Below are 22,219 nucleotides of genomic sequence, written 5' to 3'. Positions count from 1 at the left end.
TGCCAGTGTCCTTGTCCCCATGGTGAGCCACAGCCACCTCCCACCTCTGCAGGAGACCCTCCAACACTAGCAGGTAGGTCTGGTTCAGTCTCCTATGGGGTCACTGCTCCTTCCCCCTGGGTCCTGATGCGCACACTACTTAGTGTGTGCCCTCCAAAAGTGGAGTCTCTGCTTTCCCCAGTCTTGTTGAAGTCCTACAATCAAATCCCACTAGCCTTCAAAGTCTGATTCTCTGGGAATTCCTCCTCCTGTTGCCGGACCCCCAGGTTCGGAAGCCTGACGTGGGGCTCAGAACCTTCACTCCAGTGGGTGGACTTCTGTGGTATAAGTGTTCTCCAGTTTGTGAGTCACCCACCCAGCAGTTATGGGATTTGATTTTATTGTGATTGCGCCCCCTCCTACCGTCTCATTGCAGCTTCTCCTTTGTTTTTGGACGTGGGGTATCTTTTTTGGTGAGTTCCAGTGTCTTCCTGTCGATGATTGTTCAGCAGTTAGTTGTGATTCTAGTGCTCCTCATGTTAGATTCTCTGCCATGCGTGATGTCCACTGATTCTCTCGGTAATATCTTTATCCTCATTTTTACTAATGGTAGAAATTCAGGTTTAGTCGTCAGAAGAAATAGCAAACCAAACCCATCAACATATTTAAAAAGTTAAAAAAAAAAAAAAAAAAAAAAAAGTTAAAAAAAAAAAAAAAAAAAGTTAGACACCATGACCAAGTGGGATTAATATCTGAAAATCAATGAATATAATACATCATATTAATAGAATAATGGACAAAACATTATGATCATCTCAGTAGACACTGGAAAAGCATTTGACAAAATGCAGCACTCATCTGTGATAAAAACTCTTAACAAAGTTGAAATGGAAGGGAGCTTCCTCAATTTGATAAAGGGTATCAGCAATAAAACCCAAAGGTTGAATACTTCCTCCTCTAAGATCAGAAACAAGGCAAGAATACCTCCTCTCACTTCTTTTCAGTGAAAGAAAGAAAGGGAAGGAGGGAGGGAGGGAGGGAGAGAGGAAGGCAGGGAGGAAGGAAGGAAGGAAGAATGGCATATTGGAAAGGAAGAAATGAAACTTCCTTTAATTACAGACAACATGATTCTGCATATAGAAAAATCATAAGGGAACTACAAAATACTATTAGAACTAATAATCAAGGTAGCAAGGTTTCAGGATACAAGATCAATATACAGAAACCAACTGTATTTTTCTATATAAGCAATGAACAAAATGGAAATAAAATTAAGAGTACAATTGTGTTCAGAAAAGTTCAAAAATAATAAAATGCTTAGGAATATCAAAATTTAGCAAAGAAGAGCAAGACATACACAAAAAAATCACAAAACTCTGCTCAGGGAAATTAAAGATCTAAATAACTGGAGAAACAGTCCATGTTCATAAATTGAAAGACTCAAATATTGTTAAGATGTCAATTATGCCCCAAAATATCTATAGAGTCAGTGCAATTCCTATCGAATTCCCAGCAGGCTTTTTGTTTTTGTATGAATTGACATGCATCTCTTAAATTTATAAGGAAATGCAAAACACCTAGAATAGCCAAAATGATGTTGAAGAAGAAAAAAATCAGAGGACTTTCACTTCCCAATTTCTAAATGTACTATGAAGCTGTAGTTATCAACATAGTGTGGTACTGGCATAATGTATAGGTATAGGTCAATGGAACAGAACTAAGAGTTCAGAAATATATCTTTATATTTATAGTCAATTGATTTTTGACTAAGATGCCAGGAAAAGATAATCGGTTTAACAAATGGTGCTGGGTCAATTAGATATTCTCATCCCAAAATGATGAACTTAGACCTGCACACCATACATAAAAATAACTTAAATGGATCATAGATGTAAGTGCAAAAACAACAAAACTTTTAGAGTAAAACACAGGATAAAATCTTTGAGACCTTGGATTAGGCAAAACTTTCCTAGATACAATACTAAAAGCAAGGTCTATTAAAAACTTGATAAATTAGAGTTTATCTAAATTCAAAATTGTTGCACTTCAAAAGACGCCATTAAGAAAATGACAAGGCAAGCAACAGACTAGGAGAGAATATTTGCCAAATATGTAACAGATAAAAGGAATATACCCAGAATTTACAAAGGACTACTACAATTCAATAATAATACAACCCAAGAAAAAAGTGGGCAAAGATATGAACAGATGTTTCACTAAAGAAGATACACATGAAAAGATGCCTAACATTACTAGGCATTAGAGAAATGGAAACTAAAACCACAAATGCCATGCTCATCTGAATGGCTGTAATAAATAAAATAGACAATAAGAAATGTCAGCTCTAGGATGTAGAGAAAAGGGAACCCTTAGACGTTGCATGTAAATGGTGCAGTCACTTTGGAAAACAGTTTGTGAGTCTCTCAAAAAGTTAAACATTAAATTACCGTATCACCCAGCAGTTCCACTCTTAGGTATCTATCCAAGAGAAGTAAAATCACATTTCTACGCAAAGACTTGTATACAAGTGTTCATTGCAGCATTATTCATTATTGCCGAAAACTGGAGACAAGCTACATGTCTATCAACTGGTGAAGGAACAGACAAAATGTGGTACATCCATATAGTGACATACTATTCAGCTCTAAAAAGGAATGAATTAATAGCACAGACTACATAATGGATGAACCCCATAAACATTATGCTACACGAAAGGAGCGAGACACAAGAGATTACATATTTATAATTCCATTTATATGAAATTGTCAGGAAAGGCAAATTTATAGATATATAAAGTAGATTATTAGTTGCCTGGGGCTTAGGGTTGGAATGGGGATTAACTAAATGGGCACAAAGGATCTTACTAGCAGGATAAAAGTTTCTAAAATTGATTTATGGTGACTTGCACCACTCAGTAAAATTACTTAGGATCACTGAATTGAACACTTGAAACGGGTGAATTTTATGATGTGTAAAATATACCTCAATAAAATTGTTGCAAAAAAGAGGACAGTGATTAGGGGGAAAAGAAAAGATTATGGTGTAGAAAGATTAAATATTTGCTCAAGAACCACATGTTAGGAAATTGTGGAGGCGGGATTGCACCGAAACCCACGCAGTTAATATACATGTTGTGTGCACAGCGGCCAATAAAGTTCATGAGACAAAAAAGCATCTAAAGCTTATAATAAAATCCTGTCAGGGAGTAGGATACTTATTTACGTGCCCTTCAATTCAGATCTCAAAATTCAATTTGTATGCCTCTTGGGTAGTCTCATTCCAATGGTGGGACATTTCTGATCTTTGGCCAGGGATCTCCACAGAAGTGTTTTTAAGAACCATTGTTGTCCTATGCACTAAAATGGTAGAAAAATTAATCTGTGTTTTTCAGACTGTGACCAGGGAGTGCCCACAGCAAGCTTTTCACAGTTTAGAAAAATCATTAGCCCTTGTGAGAAGAGATCCCTGAGGAATGGGCAAAGAGGAGGTTAGGGTGCACTGTCCCATTGTCTTTCTTTGGAGCACTGGTCTATCATATTTCTCTTCTTGTGGCTCTGTAGTAATTTTCCAAAGTGTGTCTAGTGTGAAACTCACAAAAAATAAAACCAAACTAGTATCATTTCATCTAACGAATTTGCCATGACAATACAGAAAACCTAAGGTTTGCAAAAGTCAGATTTCAACAGTTTATAAATAACTATGCCCAGTTGCTGGTGTGTGTGTGTGTGTGTGTGTGTGTGTGTTTGAACTGAATTTCCAAAGCATGCATGACAAACTGAAGTAAAAGAAAGGTACATGGCTAGGATAACGTGAGAACCAAGTTGAGACAAGAATCTAAATTCTCTCTGCTGTAAATTTAGAAGGAGGGAATTTACAACCTAAACAAGCGTGTTTGACTCCTACTCAGTGTGTCAGAGTGAGAACACTTCCATCAAGGCTGGAGGCGAGGCACACTCGGTGACAGCTTGGAGAACTGGGCACTCTCATGTGCTCTGGATGGAAGGTAGTTTGGTAAAAGTGCCTTTGAGGACAATTTGGAAATACCTCTTGAAAAAACACATGGTGTTTGACCCTGTAATTCCAAGATAAAGTTTGTTAAAACAAAGGATAAAGGCATATGTAATTTTAGACTCTATATTGCCAAATTATCTCCATAGAGGGTGTATCATTTTGAATCCCCGCCAGGAATTTATGAGAGTACCTAGTTCCCCACATTCTCTCTCTAGAATATGTTGTCAACTTTCCAGAAGTTTTCATCTTCAGAAAAACCCAGCAGTAGAGTAAGAAGATTTGAAACTTACAAAGTGAGTTTTCTCTGTCTCATAAGTAGCCTTATAATGTTCTAAAGGGAAGAAACACACCTTAAATGCCCTCATCAAAACACACATAGATGACTTCATCCACCCTTGTGTATCTTGTGTGTACAGGATATCCAGGTTCAAAACCCAGGTACCTAAAATTCATAAACATATAAAATTTAGAGTTACACAGATCTTTCTGGCAGTGGATAGAATGGATTTGAGGGACCTACCATATAATAGTTATGATAAATGTTCATTAAAACTTCCTTTTTAGCCAGAAGAAACTTTTATGTACATCTCACGAGACATAAAGACTCTGTCTGAGTTCATTTCTCCTTTACGTTAGTCTTTCCTGACCTCTTCTTGCCAAACATAAATTAGATGTTATCCCTCTTTGCCCTTCCACAGCACCCAGCCGTTTCTCTGTTATAGAACACTCCAGAAACCTAGCTATAGATGGTTGCATTGTATTATATTGTATCATAACCATTAGGTTTCTATTTGACTGAACACTTTGAGGAATCTGTGCTTTGCTCATCTCCATCCATCAGCAACCCAGCATATATTATTAGCTTGATACATAATGAACACTTGTTTATTCAGTGGCCATTTTACAACTATTTATTGTATATTTATCATACAGGTGATGAGGCTAAAAGAGTAAACCAAGGAACATGGTTTCCTTCGTCTTAAACCTAATCATCTATACAACATAAATATTTGCATAAACAAATATGTAGTTATAAAATGTGGTAAGGGCTATGAAGGAAAAGTGCAGGATACTGTGCTAGAAACTAACAGAAGGACCTAATTTTGATTGCAGGGGATCATAAAAGCCTCAGTAATACACATACTTATTTGCCTGATTCAAACCTTAACCTATAGCCTCCAATAAAATGAACAAAAATCCATAATTTACACAATGAAAAAGATTGTGGATGATTTTTAAATGTCACACCTAACAGGTTGCAGATTATTTTCCTGATGTTCTGATGTAGTAGCTGATTTCCTCCAGCTCTGACCTTTCTCTGGGCAGAGCTTTAAATGCTATTTTGTGATCTGTCAGCTCATCTGTGCTGGCTCTGGAGATGTATTTATGAAGCTTCTCTGGGGAAAATATAACTATTATTATCTTCTACAGAATCTCTCGAGATAGTTACCTCAGAGAATAATATAGCCAGTAAACAGGCAAAGGGGAATAACAACATCTTGCTACCCATATAAAAGGAAGAGCCAAGCCCCAAGCTCAGATGATAATGAGGAACAATTAAATCAGACCCTTACCCATAGAATTTATCAGGGGTCCAGAGAAAAAAATGTTAGAAGTTAACACTTTTTGTGCTTCTGGAGAACTGTAGACTGCCTGCAGAGAGACAATCCAAGGGGATGAGTTTGGCTCACTGACGGATCACAGATTACCACTTGTGATTCAGAGAGTGGCTGGGCTGAGAGGGTCCCAGGATGTGCTGAGTCACACATTTGGATTGGTCAGTTCTCCAGAGTGGATGAAGTGGAGAGAGGGCAAGTTCATCTGGCTCATGGTATCATCTACCCCTCTGCCTCTCTAGCCAGAAAAGCAATTTATTTCCTTACTGACCTAGCTGCCCCTGTCTCAGAATTCCAGGGCAGGGAGAGGACTTCCCAAATACCAAATACAGAGATTCTTACTTTGTCCTCCATGCCCTTCTCCTAGTCTCTCATTTTTAATGCATCCCACTTCCGATTACCTGACTAATGTTTATAGTCAAACTAGATCAATTGCATCTTCAGAAATGTTTTGATCTTTCCTGTCTCTGCTCCCATCTCATGAGGCTTTCCATGCAACTCTAGTTCTGATATCCAGCCCTTGGAACTCTACCAGGGAAGCAGGAGTACGCATAATGTTTTTTTAATCTCAAACTGAAATATATTAAGTTACAAGTGGTGATTTTCTCTAAAACATTATAACTCATCATATTAAAAGGCTCTTGAAATGTTTTAAAATTGATTTTGCAGTGGTGTATAATTTTTTAAAGTTCAGTTTCAGAGTTTTGGAAGTAATGATACATGTATAAACAACATTAAAATAAAATATAAGTTAACAGAGTGTTTTAAAGAATGTGGGGGGTGGGATTTAGAATCTAGATTTGCCATGACTTTCTGGTTTTGTAGTTTGGCAAAGAATCAAACCTCTCATCTTCAGCTTACTCATATTTATAAGGGGACAAATACTATTCCTATTTTATAGGAACTCGTATTTGAAGATGTAAGAGATTATGCATGTAATATTTTAGCATAACACCTCAAAAATATTAACTGTCTTAGACTTCACAAATGTATGATTTCCTTAAGTTTCCCCCAGGAGTCTACTTCTTTTTTTTTTTTTTTAATTTATTTATTTATGGCTGTGTTGGGTCTTCGTTTCTGTGCGAGGGCTTTCTCTAGTTGTGGCAAGTGGGGGCCACTCTTCATCGTGGTGTGCGGGCCTCTCACTACCGCGGCCTCTCTTGTTGCAGAGCACAAGCTCCAGATGCGCAGGCTCAGTAGTTGTGGTTCACGGGCCCAGTTGCTCCGTGGCATGTGGGATCCTCCCAGACCAGGGCTCGAACCCGTGTCCCCTGCATTGGCAGGCAGACTCTCAACCACTGCACCACCAGGGAAGCCCAGGAGTCTACTTCTTGAGTCTACTTCCTCAAATATATTTTTCAATTCATCAAATTCTATCATAGTGAGGATACCTCTCCCAGCTAAACTCCAATCCTGATTAAACACACCTATATGCTTTAAAACAGCAACAGAAAACAAACTAATATCCATTAAGTGCACTCCGAGGAGAAAAAACACAAACAGTGCTGATCGGATTCACTTAAATTTTTAACCACAAGTCTCAAATAGATATTAAGAAAGTCCTAATTCTCTATTAATTTTGCACTTTCAGTCACTTAGCTTTTCTCCTCAAAATTTCCTATACTGGGCCCATTCCTCATTCTCAATTGGTAACTCAGGTGTCACAGAGGCAATAGCATGAGAACTACTTCATCTGCCCAGCAACAAATCCACCACTTTAGGAATGTATACAGTTACATACTCGGCCTTCTGTCCTAGTACAGTTAAAGAAGTGCCCTGGCTTCTCCCTAAGGCCAGCACACTTACCTGTGTCCTGAATCACATCCATCTCTCCACATTCAGCAGCTTGCTCTGGCTATCTTCCCTTTTCTATCCTACATTACCAGGTCCTTCCTCTTGATTGGCTCATACTCTGCATTCAAACTTGTTTATGCACATTTGAAAAATATATATATACAGTATACATAATAAAATAAATGTTGATAAATAAAAATAATATATAAAAATAAATACCTAAAAATATGTGTTACAGTGTCTAGTGATATATACAAAAGGATAATAGAACATGACCAACTAGGGTTTATTTTAGGATCAAGGTTGTTTTAAGATTTGCAGATCAATTAATTTACTTCACCACATAATAGAAATGATCTTGATAAAACAAAAACACATTTGACAAAATTTAATACCCATTCATGATCAAAACTTCTAGCAAACTAGGACTGGAAGCAAACTTTCTTATTGTGATAATGGATATCTACAAAGAGCTTACAGCAAACAACATATGAAATCTTGAAATCCCTAAAACCTTCCCCATGAAATCAGGACAAACACATAAGGATATCCACTATATTCGACATTGTTCTCAATGCAAATACAATGGGCACGAAAGTAAAAGGTAAGAAGATTGGAAAGGAAGAACTAATACTGTCACTGTTAGTTAATGACATGATTGTAAATACTGAAGATCCAAAAGAATCTGCAGGCTTACTGGTAGAAAGAAAAAGAGAATTTAACAAGGTCATTGGACATAAAATAAATATTGAAAATCAACTGTATTTTGGTAAACAAGCAACAAACTACTAGAAAATTAAATTTTGATAAACAATTACTATTTATAATAATTTAAAAATATTAAATACCTAGAAATAAATCTAAAGACAAATATGCTAGAACTCTACACTAAAAACTAAAACTAAAGACAGAAATTAAGGGATACCTTAATTATGTGTGTGTGTGTGTGTGTGTGTATTTGATAAATTGGAAGGTTTAATAGTTTTCAAATATTTTAATTCTCCCTGAACTAGTCTATAAATTCAATGTAACCCAATATAAATACCAGCAGCTTTAAAATACAAATTGACAAGCTGATTATGAAATTTATATGGAATTGAAAAGGTCCAACTGTAATCAAGATAATCAAGAAGGAGAATTATGTTACTGAATTCTTTTACCAGTCTGAAGCTGTAGTACTTAGGGTAGTGTGATAAATGTGTCAAGGTACACAAGTAGATCAATAGAACAAAGTCTGGAAACCCACACGTATATGATGACTAATAACAAATGTGTTACTGTGATGCATGAAGGAAAGCATAAAAGCTCCAATAAATGGTGTTGGGTTAATTAGATAGCCATATGGGGAAAGAAAGTGAATCTTGGTCCTGGAATATAGATCTAAATGTAAAAGCTAAAACAACAAAGCTTCTAGGAAACAGGATAGATATTTTCACATTGGTATGGGCAAAGATTACCTAAACATGACACAGAAAGCACTACCCATAAAGGAAAAGGTTGATAAATTATACCACATTTAAATTCAAGCTTTAATGATAATTTTAAGAAACATCATTATAGAGTGAAAAGGTAAGTCACAGATTGGGCAAATAATTTACGTCCTCAAAAAGACTTGTTTACAGAATATATAAAGAACTTCTATGGATCAATGAGAAAAAGAGGCAAACCATAAAAAGATGGACCAAAAACTCAAGCACTTCTCAAAAGAGGATTCCCAATGGCCAATAAGCATATAAAAATGTTCCCAAACTCTAAGTCACCAGGGAAACTCAATCTGAAACCAAATGAGATACAATTACACATTTACTGGAACACCTATATGTAAAGAAACTGACAATACCAAGTGTTGGTGAGGTTTTAGAGTAACTTGAATTCTCACATCTTGCTGATGTGAATATAAATTGGTACAACTTCTTTGGAAAACTGTTTGCCAGGTAAACCTACATAAATCTTAGGATCCAGTGATTTAATTCCTAGGTTTATTGCCCCCAAATGTGTGTACTTTTGTTTACCAAAAGATACAGAGAAGAATATTAACAGCAGGACTATTTGTAAAAGTTTCAAACTGGAAACAACCCAAACATCCATCAATAATAAGATGTACATACACACACTACTATATATAAAATAGACAACCAACAAGGACCTACTGTAGAGCACAGGGAACTATTACTCAATATTTTGTAATAACCTATAAGGGAAAAGAATCTGAAAAAGGATATATATATATATATAACACAACACTGTACATCACCTATACTTCAATTAAAAATTGTGTTGCATAATAAAAAAAATAGTAAGATGTATAAATAAGTCATGGGATAGTCATACAATGGACTATGATAGAGAAATGACAATACACTATTGCTATTTGTGACAGCATGGATTAATCTCAAAACACAACAAAACCACTTTGCACTCCACCCTCCAAAAAGAAAATTACTCAGTCCCATGCTCTGATCAAGCCACTCCCTTCCACCTTTTGTCCAGCCATTTGGAGTTGGCTCACATCAAGGTCACCACATCTATCCCTTCCCAAGTCAGTGGGCAGTTGTCTCCTTATTCTTGACTTCTCTGCAGCACTTGAAATGGTTTACATGCCTTCTTTTCTGAAACACTTTTCTTTCTTGATTCTAGGATTCTCTCCTGATTTACCGCTGGCTTGTTGGCTAGGTTCCTGGGAGTACCTTCTTTGTCTAGTTCCCTGAGTCTTCCTCCTCTGTCAGAACTACTGTATTAAATGCTCTAGGTCTTGAGTCCTCAAATGCTCTAGGTCTTGAGTCCTCAGCCCTTTTCTTTTATGTAATCTCTCTCCAAAGGTGCTTCCTTCAAGCCTCTGATTTAAATAGCACCTATAAGCCAATGATTCCCATATTCGTGTTTTGTGGGACTTCTCCTTTGACTCTGGATTTCTCTTCTGAGCACCAGACTCATTGCCTATTCAACAGCTTTATATGGATGACTAAGATGCGGCTCAAAATTAACAGACAGTTCTTGTTAATTAAAGAGAGTTCTTGATTTTGACAGTGAATCTGCTCCTCTTCAGTGAATGACACAATTATTCACCCAGTTTCTCCGGCCAACAATCTAGGAGTCATTATTTGTTTCACTCTTTCTTCTAGCCAAGGGGTAGGCATGTTTCTGAGCAAGGCCAATTGGATTCCCTCCCAGGACTTTAAACGTTGAGTCCGTGATGCAAGGTTAGAAAATTGGCTGGAGCTGATTCATCCCAGCTGAGATAGCCTTAAGGGCCTGTCCATTACTACCTGCTACCTAGAGTCCCAGAACTGCCTTTGTCCCTCACCCTCCTGAGACCTACTTCTTCAAGCTTTACTTCTGATACTATATAAGCTACCACATATTCTTCCAATGAATTTCTAAGGAATACTTTGTAATATTGAGGAATAAATGAATAAGTCTGCATTATAAAGATCCTGTTTCTTGGCCATTAGCCCAACAGTCAGTCAGTCAACAACTATATGGAACAAGTACTATGTATTGGCCACACGATAAGACTCTTCTCTGCCAAGTTCTTCTTCAGGGACTGCTTCCTCCTTCCCCAACTATCCAAGTTCATCAGGGACAACTTCTTCCTATGACAACACTGGATCATTCAGGATAATCTCCCCTTCTCAAGATCCTTAATTTAATCACATCTCTTCCTAAGTTAACAAAGCTGACGCTGGTTAAAGTAGTAAGGAGAGAGTTTAGTCCGTAATATCCTACTGCAATAGAAAGAGTCCAGGTGTGAACTGAACTCAACTTTGATTTGTTGAATAGGGAATAGAGAGGGTGGTGAGCGGGGACTCACCTGAAGAGCCAGGAAAGTGAAAACTTACAAAAACTGGGAAGGTAGGGTTGGGTCCATGTGAAACCCACCTGGTTTGTTAACTGAAGCCGTGTATGGAAGTTGGGTTCCTCCCCTTCCGCAGTGGCTGGGAGACAGGGGCCCTATCTTCAGGTGTTGGTGGAACAAACAGTAAATTTTTCTCCAGTCTTGAGTTTTCTCAGGCAAGCACTTTAAGCGGGCTAGGGTCATCCTAGGATGAGGCCTTGAGCTGTTATAAAGGATGTTAGTGTTTTGTTCAAGTCTTTATTGGGTAGGGTTGAGGCCTAGCTGAGAAGAGGGCCCAGTGGAGACTGGCTAGAGCTTGGTCAAGAATCATCCTCACCAGGTAGGCCCAATGCAATCACAGGAGTCTTTAAAAGATGGAAGAGGAAGGCAGAAAGTCAGAGAGAGGTTTGAAGATGGAGGAAGGAGCCATGAACCAAGGCATGCAGGCAGCCCGGAGAAGCTGGAAAAGGTAAGGAAACAAGTCCTCCCCCTAGAGCCTTCAGAAGGAACCCAGCCCTGCTGATAGCTTGGTTTTAGCTCAGGAAGACTGATTTTGCACTTCTGACCTCCAGAATTGTAATATAATACATCTGTGTTTTAAAAAAATTTTCCATTTTCTTTTAATGAGGGAAAATTATAGTGAAATGCACAGATATTAAGTATAAAATGTAATGAATTTTTACAAATATATACTCTCCTATGAGCAACGCCACAATAAAGATAACGGAATCTTTCAATTACTGCCTAAGTTTTCCACATGCAACCTTCTAGTTAATCTCTACATTCCATAGGTAATCATTGTTCTGATTAGTTTTGTCTGTGAAGTTTCAGTGCAAATAACCATGCAGGGCAAAAGGAAAATAATGTTTTCAGTATATTATGAAAATAGCTTTAACCTCAGCTACTTCAATTCCTGTTGTTTTACACCACTAAGTTTGCGGTAATTTGTTGCTGTTGTTTTGTGTGTGTGGTAATTTGTTAAAGTAGCAATAGGAAACTATTACAACAGTTATTCTGAGTTACGATATATGGGTATTTATTATTTTCATTAGAACACTCTGTATTTCCTTATTTTATACCAAGACATTTATTTTAGATTCAAAGAAATTGTTTGAGTTAAAATTTTAGAACAAAAGACTTTCTAATGCCCAAGCCAGCTCAAGTTCAGGTGCATTTGTCCACCTAAGAATCTTTAGAATCATCTCTGGCTATGGGGGCAGGGGGTCATGTCATTTCTGGGAGGGGCCTCAGAGTTGCTTGTTTAAAGCCATCATTTATTAAGCATCTACTGTGTTTGAGATGCTTTATATACATGTTCTTATTCGTAGCAGTACCTTCTGCTATGGATATTGCTGTTATTCCCAATTATAGACGAGGAAACCAAGGAAAACACATAATGTAACTTGCTTCATTTACACAGTTAGCAAGTGGCGAAACAGGGATTCAAACTCGGGTCCCTCTGACCTCAGGGCCTACAAAGAATCTGGAATGGGCATGATTATATGGGGCCGTTTGTGAGTGTGCAAGAGGTGGCAGAGGTATGATGGGCAAAGAGCAAAAAACCAGGAGCCAGAAGACTAGTCCCACTGCTAATTCACTTCGTTGTTCATTCGTTCATTCAACATATATTTATTGAGCTCTTTCTGTGAGCTGGGCACTATTGTAGGAGCTGGAGAGTGAGGCAGTAAACAAAAGATACTAACATATCTGCGTCATGGAGTTTGTGTTCTGGTGGGGTGTGGAGAAAGATCAGCAAAATAAATTGCATTTCTGTACGTATTTTGTAAGAGAGTCTCACGAGACATCTGTGGGGGAGGGTAGAGTAGAGCAGGAAGAGCAGGGTCTTTGAAATCAGGATACCTGGGTTTGAGTCCTGGCTGTGTGACTCTGGGGAAATGGTGTAACCTCTCTGAGCCTCAGTTTCTTCAGGTGTAAAATGGGAAGATTAATCCCTATCCACGTAGGTTGTTGGGATGAATACATGAGAACATATATGTAAAACCCAAAGTAATAGAAGCTATTATGGTTGATGCTGGGACTCTGAAATCTACCCTGAGTTCTCAAAGGTCTCTGATTCCGTGAAGAGGTGCTGGCTCTCTCAGTCACAGATGATAGAGGTTGCTTCCAGGGAACGCATTTATGTGACTGTGTTAAGCCATCTCACGGGGCTCCCTTTTCGCACTCCCAGTACCAATGGTCCTTTTCACTTAACACAGACAATCGCATCTCCTCATTTCCTGAAATCACAGGAGGACCCTTGGGGTTCACAGGACGGGAGGAACGGGAGACACGGGGCGAGGAGAGCTCGGAGCCCTGAGTGGCTGTGCGCAGCTGCAGGCTTAATCTCAATGAACAAAAGCCACCTGGGGATCGGCTGTGCTGGGCAGGACTGGGGCGATTGTTTTGCGGGCTGTGGGCTGCCAGGGCTTTGTTAGAGGCCCTCAGGGAGGGGCTCGCAGGAAGATTGTATCTGATAACTGTGTTCTGAGTCGGGCCAGGTCTGTGGAGGCTGAATTTTAATTCGGAAGGTGTTTCCCTGATGCTCCCAGACTAGGGACCTTCCTTCCCTGAAAACCCTCAAAACACACGCCGCCCACACCCCTCTTTCTCCTTAGTTCCTTCATGCGCTTCTCAGGGTTGATATATTCATGTGCTATTTTTTTTTTAATTAATCGAAACGATACTAAGCAGTGCTCGCTCTAACACTCGATTATTTATTTTTATTTATTTTTTATTTATTTGTTTATTTATGGCTGTGTTGGGTCTTCGTTTCTGTGCGAGGGCTTTCTCTAGTTGCGGCAAGTGGGGGCCACTCTTCATCGCGGTGCGCGGGCCTCTCACTATCGCGGCCTCTCTTGTTGTGGAGCACAGGCTCCAGACTCGCAGGCTCAGTAATTGTGGCTCACGGGCCCAGTTGCTCCGCGGCATGTGGGATCTTCCCAGACCAGAGCTCGAACCCGTGTCCCCTGCACTGGCAGGCAGATTCTCAACCACTGCGCCACCAGGGAAGCCCCTCATGTGCTATTTGACTAATAAAAGCCTCTCACGGCTATGGTGATGTGGGACACATCAGGGCCTCTGTCTCCTACTGCATCCCCACGATACGGGTCTCTGTTACAATTAGGGTCCCCAGGTTGAGCAAATAAAAATACAAGATGCCCACAAATTAGAAATTCACACAGTGAGTAATTTTCAGTTAAAATATGTCCTGTGTGATACTTGGGACATCTACTAAAAGTTATCGGTTACTTATCTGAAATTCAAATCTAATTATGCATCCTGTATTTTATCTGGCAACCCTGATTATAAATTGTGATGCTCAGGAAATATATACATGAATGAAGGAATGAATGGGACCCATGCATAATCAGATGCACACATTTTACTGGAAAGTACACACCATTAGGAGTGGTTTCAAGGTGATAGGATTATTGGAGAATTTTCATTTCTCTATGTGATTTTCTGTTTTTCAACTTGCAATGAGCAGAAAAGTTTTCAAAGATCATATGTGTATGTGTTTATACCAATATATTCATAAACCGACTTCTTAACATTAGTGTAAAACCTGCTTGAACGAGAAACAATTTGTGTTTTCTTTCATCCTGAAAACCAGAATTTTCTGAACACATCCCCAGAGGACATTTTGAGCATCCATGAGAAGATTATTATTAAAAGCAATATTGGCAGGCCTACACAACATATCAGCAAAATAGAGTACATGAATGGGTACCGAAGAGTTCTAAAAAATATTGCTATTATTTTGTTAATCATAGAATGCTTCTTAAGAAAATCGGCTCCTGAAGTTTTGGGGATATAGAGCTCAGTCTAGTTAAACCCAGGATAGAAAAATCTCGATTAAATTGTACATAATACACAGGGAATCTTTTCTTTGATTTGCAGAATGCAGGTGGAAGACAAAACAAACATAAGCTCTTACAGGGAATGAGTTGAAGACTCTTCCCCCCTTCCTTCACCACACACAACTCGCCAGGATGCCTTGGGACCAAGCACCCTTCAGATTTGTCTTTTGGGGTTCCACACTGGCCACCAGTGATGGGCACTTGAGAATGCTATGCCTTAACGGAGCAAGGAAATTAAGAGCTGCCATTTGTAAGATGCTTACTATGTGCTGGGCACCGGGCAGAGCACTTGATCATACTTCACTCACAGAAACAACCCAAATTACACACATTAAGCGTATCTTATAACAATGGGACTCAAAAAATGATAAAGTAAATTACTCACAGCCACACCTCCTGAAGCACTGCAAGGTGCTTAATAGTTGTGGAAAGATCACTTATATTTACTATGCTGTACTGAGTAAGGCAGAAAGCATTTATTAGAAGGAATAAAGATGCTGAAGTCTGAAGACTTCTATCTCAAGGTTTGAAAGACAAAGGGGTTTCTGCTGTACCTTTAGGAATGCCCCTTATCAGTTTCCTGTTCTGAATGTGGTACTGAATCATGGGGGTGGAGCTGTCTCTTCTCTCTCTTCTATCAATGTTAATGGTGCGCAGGGTTCCACTGTAAGATTCAGTGTCAGAAGTGAGAAGAAGGGTAGAATAGGATATATGTCCTGTTATCGCCAAGTCAGCATGCACAGACAAGAGAATGATGTCTGGAATGAAACCAAGTGAGCAAGTAGCAAAATCTATACTCTTTGGCCAGCTTAAAGTCTCACAACACTCATGTTATTAAAAAAAAAATGGGAATAGAATGAAATCAACATGGCCTACTCAGGGATGACAGACAAACACGAGAGAGCAAAATGCTAAATGTGCCCTTACAAAGGGTTCCTGGTCTTAAAAGAAGAAAAGTAGTTGGTTGAACTTTTTTTTTTTTTTTTTTTAATTTTTATTTATTTATTTATTTTATTTTTGGCTGTGTTGGGTCTTCGTTTCTGTGCGAGGGCTTTCTCTAGCTGCGGCGAGCGGGGCCCACTCTTCATCGCGGTGCGCCGGCCTCTCACTATCGCGGCCTCTCCCGTTGCGGAGCACAGGCTCCAGAAGCGCAGGCTCAGTAGTTGTGGCTCACGGGCCTAGTTGCTCCGCGGCATGTGGGATCTTCCCAGACCAGGGCTCGAACCCGTGTCCCCTGCATTGGCAGGCAGATTCTCAACCACTGCGCCACCAGGGAAGCCCGTTGGTTGAACTTTTGAAGGAGGACAATGTGAGTTTGAACAAAGGGGAGGATCATCATTGTGAAGAGAGGGGAAAAAAAGGCAATTTATGATTGCTAAGGATGGGGAAGAAAGAGCTGCATCCATTTAACTCTTTACATGGCAGCATTGGGAATAGGCCATTGTAAAATACTGATTAAATACACCGAGGCTGGGCCAAAATGAGCTTCCCCATGTCTGAAGAGTGCATAAACTCTAATAGACCTATTTCCAAGTCACACAGAACCATCTTCTTTTCAACTGTGGCACAGAGTCTTCAAGCAAATTGTGTATTAAGTGAACTGTATTAATTAAAGATGGAGGGAGACAGGTTTTATGCACTGATTCCTCCAGAGAATCTCCCTAAACACACAGTGACATTTTGATTATTTTTCCATTAGTATTCTCTGAATAGAGATCTCTTTTTTTTTTCCCCTTTGCTAGTAAGTAAGAACTGCTTGGTATACATATTTAAATAACAGTCATACTGAATTAGCTTTAAGAACTGACTCTTAACATAATGGATGCATTAAAATGTAGAGCAAAACTAGCCAGCCACATAAAGACCTCCATGGGTAAGAAGAGAGCAGGAAGTAATAGATAATGCAAGCATCTCCGCCGGTCTTCTAAGGCTTGGATTATGATAATGGCTTTAAGAGCAGATCAGTCATTTAATGTCTAGCTACTGACATAAATTAGCTCCGGTTGTGTTAAAGCCTATTTGGTGAGAAAGGCAGCACCCGTCCTTTTCCAACTCACAGGTATATATGTGGCTGCTTAAGAAGTATGCTGCAAGGAAATCAGGTTGATTGCCAATCACTTTAAGGAGAAAGTGTACAAGTCCTAACAGTCAACCTCATCTTCTGCCAGTGATGCCATACTTTGCACTCCAAGTCCCTGCCCCACAAGTAAGGGGGAAAAAGACCTAATGAGTGAGAAGACATCTGAACTCATTCCTTGCCAGCCTACTGAATGACAGTGCTTTAAAAAAAAAATACTGACCTCAAGGACAAGGGGAAATATGGCAACTGAACTGAGCAGTATTTACTGGTGATAAGGTAACATTTTTGTTTCTTTATAAAGTCAAAGAAACCAAGGAGAACGAAAGTCCCGAGGAAGATCCCAGTGAGGGTTTTGCCCATGCACACGTAGAAATCAGGATGTGTTAATGTAACAGGATTTGGGGGTGAAGGTAGGAGTGTCCCATTCAGAGGTCCAAGAAAACCACTTACCACAAATTAACCAGGAAAGGATGCTCCAGCCCCTGCATGATCTGGAGCTCCTTGAAGACATTCCTCACCTCGTTGCGCTCCACACACTTTTGTTTGTTCATGTACTTCATCGCGTACATCTTCTTGGTATCATTCTTCTGTACGATGCAGACCTAACGGTGCCAACCAGAGTGAGAAAGTGATTAGGGAGATGATGGATCATGGGAATGAGACAGAACAAGACCGTTTATCACAGCCTGGAGGCCCCATCACTTGCAAAGTCTCTGATGTTAAAGTTGGCACTTAGCTCTGATTTCAGAGTAAAAAATTTCATTTTCTTCCCCCGTACCAAGTCAGTTTCTAAATCTCTGCCTTCTCAAACAAGTTTGCCTGTTTCAGCTTTTGGGGATTTTTAAGACAGCATTTTGGGGAAAATAGCTGCCTCCATGTCAGGAATCTTCCAATAACTAACAACATTCTTATTCTGCTTTTTAGTGACCAAAATAGGCATGACTAAACTGTCAAGATGAACAATATCGTACAAGAATTTCTGTTGACAGCCATAGGTGATACAACCAAAAAGGACCTGAAGCATGGGGAAAAACACTAAGCATGATGTGCATATTTTTGAAATTCTTTTAGAGGTTCATATAATGCCTGATAAAGTCGACAGCAGATGATTCTAAAATGCAAGTTCACTATGAAATATGAGATATTCTGTTAAAGTATGTTTCCACAAGACACAACAGTAATCAGGATATGAATCTAGAAGATCCTTACAAAGAATTGGACTGAATGTGTAGGTTTTTTATGGTAGGTTTTTAGAAATAAAACTATGGTACAATTGGGGAAAACAGAAATCAGGCGGCTTCTTTCCCACATGAAAAGATTTAATTCTTATACTGACAAGACAACTGTTACTGAATGTACTGGTACAACTTGCAAATGATTATGAAATCTTAACTCTCCCCATTAGTGCAGAGAAAGCCTCAAACTCTAGTGAGTAAACTGATTTGACTTTGAGATAATTCTGAGAACATACATGTTCATTATGTAGCTGCCTGTCTCATACTTTGCTCAAACTGTGGTAATAATTTTATAAAAACCCATTATAAAAACATCTCTGAATTATCATTTACTGTGGTCCCAGTAACTAATCTGAACCTTCTTGGGCTCTCTGTTCTCTGAGCTACATACCCCATTATTGGTTAATCATTTTTGTTCTCACCTTCCCAAAACTGCCTTTTCCAATGGCTCTTAAAATTTCAAAGTGGTCAAAGTTGACTGTAAAACAAACAGAAAGAACATCATGAGTGATTCTGGTGCTCTTTTAGTAGCTAATGAATAATATATAAAGATTGAACTAAACCTAAGTACTTTATTTAAAACAACATTCCTTAACATGACCATTCATTCATCCAATAGACATTTAACACTTAATCACATTGCTTAGTACTGGGGGATATAGTAGTAATAGAGTAGAAATAAAATCTCTACTTTTATGGAGACTGTAGTCTAGTGAGGGCTCCTGAGAGAAACTCTTATGGATTAAATAGTCACAAAATGAGTGGACAATTAAAACTCTTGGTGAATGTTAAGAAAGATAGAAGTTGTTGGGCTCTAAGTGGATATAACAGAGCGTTTCACATAGGTGGCCAGAGACCTGGTCCTCTGTGCATACAGTTCTACTAAGGGTTGGCCCTTTAAAAATCTTCTCCTTGTCTGTTTTCTCACTAAAACCACTCTTTCGTGTATCTCAATGATCTCAATTTTCCCAAGTAAGAAACTATTACACATGTAAGTTTATAGAATGAGTTGATCCCCAAGGCACAGATATCTAAGAGATGAGGATGATTATGAGTATAAAAGTCTATTTTATATACTTCATTTGAAGTTGAGATGATCTTTTCCATCTGCCATTTAAAAATTTCCACTCCTAAACTTTAAATGGAATATAATCTATAAAAATATTGAATCACTATGCTGTACACCTGAAACTAATACATTTTAAATCAACTATACATCAATTAAAAAATAATAGCATGTTCACTCCTAGGAGTCAGAAGCAGTAGATGTTTAGTTTATAGATAGCATGGTCTCTTGGGTCAGTGCTCAAGAAATGCTTGGTGAAGAGAAGAACAAAGCATAGATTCTCCCAGACAGGTGACATTCTTTGGTTCCCTGCCTTGATGATCTTCAGAAAATGTCCCACTTTCTTTCCTGATTTTTGAAATAAGGATTTAGATGAGTAAAATTCCAAATGAGGGATTTTAAGAATTTAATCAGAAAAGATTGCAAAATACAAGAAGGTGCCATTCTTCTCTTTAAAAGACATAATTTGTCGATTTCAAAAAAAAAAAAAAAAATCAGATTAGCTCCTTCTGAAGGAAAGAGAGACGAGTAATGGGACCTCTCATCTTCCAAGCTTTCTCAAGGTTAAAACATTTTTATAATGTGACTTAATCATCACTTTTTCTAAACTCCCAACTCACTTTATTTCAGAAGAAATAAAAAAACATTTAATCACGTGAGGCAGCATGTCTATTACAAATAATCCTGGATTTGGCCTGAAAACAATGATGTAATTCTGGTAAATGACAGATTCTTTTTTTTAAATTTTATTGAAGTATAGTTGATTTACAATGTTATGTTAATTTCTCCCATAAAGTGATTCAGTTACACATATATGTATATTCTTTTCCATTATGGTTTATCACAGGATATTGAATATAGTTCCCTGTGCTATACAGTAGGACCTTGTTGTTTACCCATCCTATATATAATAGTTTGCATCTGCTAATCACGAACTCCCAGTCCTTCCCTTCCCAACTCACCCCTTCCCCTTGGCAACCACAAGTCTGTTCTCTAGAACTGAGTCTTTTCTGTCTCGTAGATAAGTTCATTTATATCATTTTTTTAGATTCCACATATAAGTGATATCATATGATATTTGTCTTTCTCTGTCTGGCTTACTTCACTTAGTATGATAATCTCTAGGTCCATCCATGTTGCTGCAAATGGCATTATTTCATTCTTTTTTATGTCTGAGTAATATTCCATTGTATATATATACCACATCTTCTTTATCCATTCCTCTGTTGATGGACATTTAGGTTGCTTCCATGTCTTGGCTATTGTAAATAATGCGGCTATGAACATAGGGGTGCACGTATCTTTTTGAATTATAGTTTTGTCTGGCTATATGCCCAGGAGTAGGATTGCTGGATCATATGGCAACTCTATTTTTAGTTTTTTGAGGAACCACCATACTGTTTTCCATAGTGGCTGCACCAATTTACATTCCCACCAACAGTGTAAGAGGGTTCCCTTTTCTCCACACCCTTTCCAGCATTTGCAATGATGTCCTTTCTGACTGGTGTGAGGTGGTACCTCACTGCAGTTTTGACTTGCACTTCTCTAATAATTAGTGATGTTGAGCATCTTTTCATGTGCCTATTCACCATCTGTATTTCTTCTTTGGAGAAATGTCTATTTAGGTTTTCTGCCCATTTTTCGATTGGGTTGTTTGGTTTTTTTGTTGTTGAGTTGTATGAGCTGTTTGTATATTTTGGAAATTAAGCCCTTGTCTGTCACATCATTTGCAAATATTTTCTCCCAGTCCATAGGTTGTCTTTTTGTTTATGGTTTCCTTTGCTGTGCAAAGGCTTATAAATTTGATTAGGTCCCATTTGTTTATTTTTGCTCTTATTTCTATTGCTTTGGGAGACTGACCTAAGAAAACATTGGTACAATTTATGTCAGAGAATGTTTTGCCTATGTTCTATTCTAGGAGTTTTATGGTGTCATGTCTTATATTTAAGTTTTTAAGCCTACATGACAGATTCTGAGTCTCCATTTTCTCATCTGTAAAAATGGGACTGACCCTGCTAGATAAGGAAACACTTTTTATCCAGAAAAATGCTAATAAAACAGTTTACTTACTTAAGTCATTCACTTGACTATGTTATCTTTCCAAACTCCTTGAGATCTGAGTGTCTTTCATTCACTAGATCATAAACTCTATGAGGGCAGAGATTATATGTTGCTTTGTTCACCTGTGTTTTCCTGGCAACTCAGAAAATTCCTGGCTTGAGGTAGTTGAAGGCATCTCTTTGCACTTCCCATAGAGCCTGGTACAGTGATTTACACGTAAATCTCACATAAATCTGGTTCTCAGCAAATAAAGTATGCTGTAAAGATACAGAAGAACCCCCAAACAATTGCTTCTTGTAAACCAGAGCAGTGTGAGAATGTGGGTCTTCTAGGGAAGTGTTTTTCAAACTGAGTCAAGACCCATTAATAAGTTATGAAATAAATTTAGTTGTAATAAAGAACATTAAAAATTTTAATGGAATAGAATAGATAATAAAATATCAGAAATGTCTCAAATGTAGTTAGAGTAGTACTGACTCTGAAACTTTTGTTTCAGTGTACATCTGTGTGTAGATAGACGTGTACTGTATCATGAGAATTTTTTTAGTCTATATTTTACTATGAGTTGTGGTCAAAATAACTTGAAAAGCACTTTTATAAGTTTTTTCTTAAGTTTCAAACTGAAATAACCAATGCAATGATTTCCTCACACTCATCACATGAGGCTGAGTTATGCATTATG

At 38.3% G+C, this 22,219-nt stretch overlaps 2 protein-coding genes across 8 annotated transcripts in view; one reads left to right on the top strand and one right to left on the bottom strand.

Annotated features, from left to right (window-relative positions):
- PPP2R2B (protein phosphatase 2 regulatory subunit Bbeta) overlaps nt 1–22,219 on the top strand; it is a 686,797-nt gene that overhangs the window by 54,123 nt on the left and 610,455 nt on the right. The window lies entirely within an intron of this gene.
- Nucleotides 1–22,219, bottom strand: part of STK32A (serine/threonine kinase 32A) — a 125,127-nt gene that overhangs the window by 61,925 nt on the left and 40,983 nt on the right. For all 5 annotated transcript variants that reach the window (XM_059917417.1, XM_059917422.1, XM_059917420.1 and 2 more), the window contains exons 3-4: nt 18,833–18,888; nt 17,626–17,777 (exon numbers count right to left, since the gene is read on the bottom strand). In XM_059917417.1, the coding sequence (XP_059773400.1) occupies nt 17,626–17,777; nt 18,833–18,888 (208 nt within the window). The remainder of the gene's footprint in view (nt 1–17,625; nt 17,778–18,832; nt 18,889–22,219) is intronic.

This window comes from Balaenoptera ricei, chromosome 3 (genome assembly GCF_028023285.1).
Source record: "Balaenoptera ricei isolate mBalRic1 chromosome 3, mBalRic1.hap2, whole genome shotgun sequence".
Lineage (NCBI taxonomy): Eukaryota > Metazoa > Chordata > Mammalia > Artiodactyla > Balaenopteridae > Balaenoptera > Balaenoptera ricei.
This window is presented reverse-complemented; position numbering and strand designations above follow the sequence as displayed.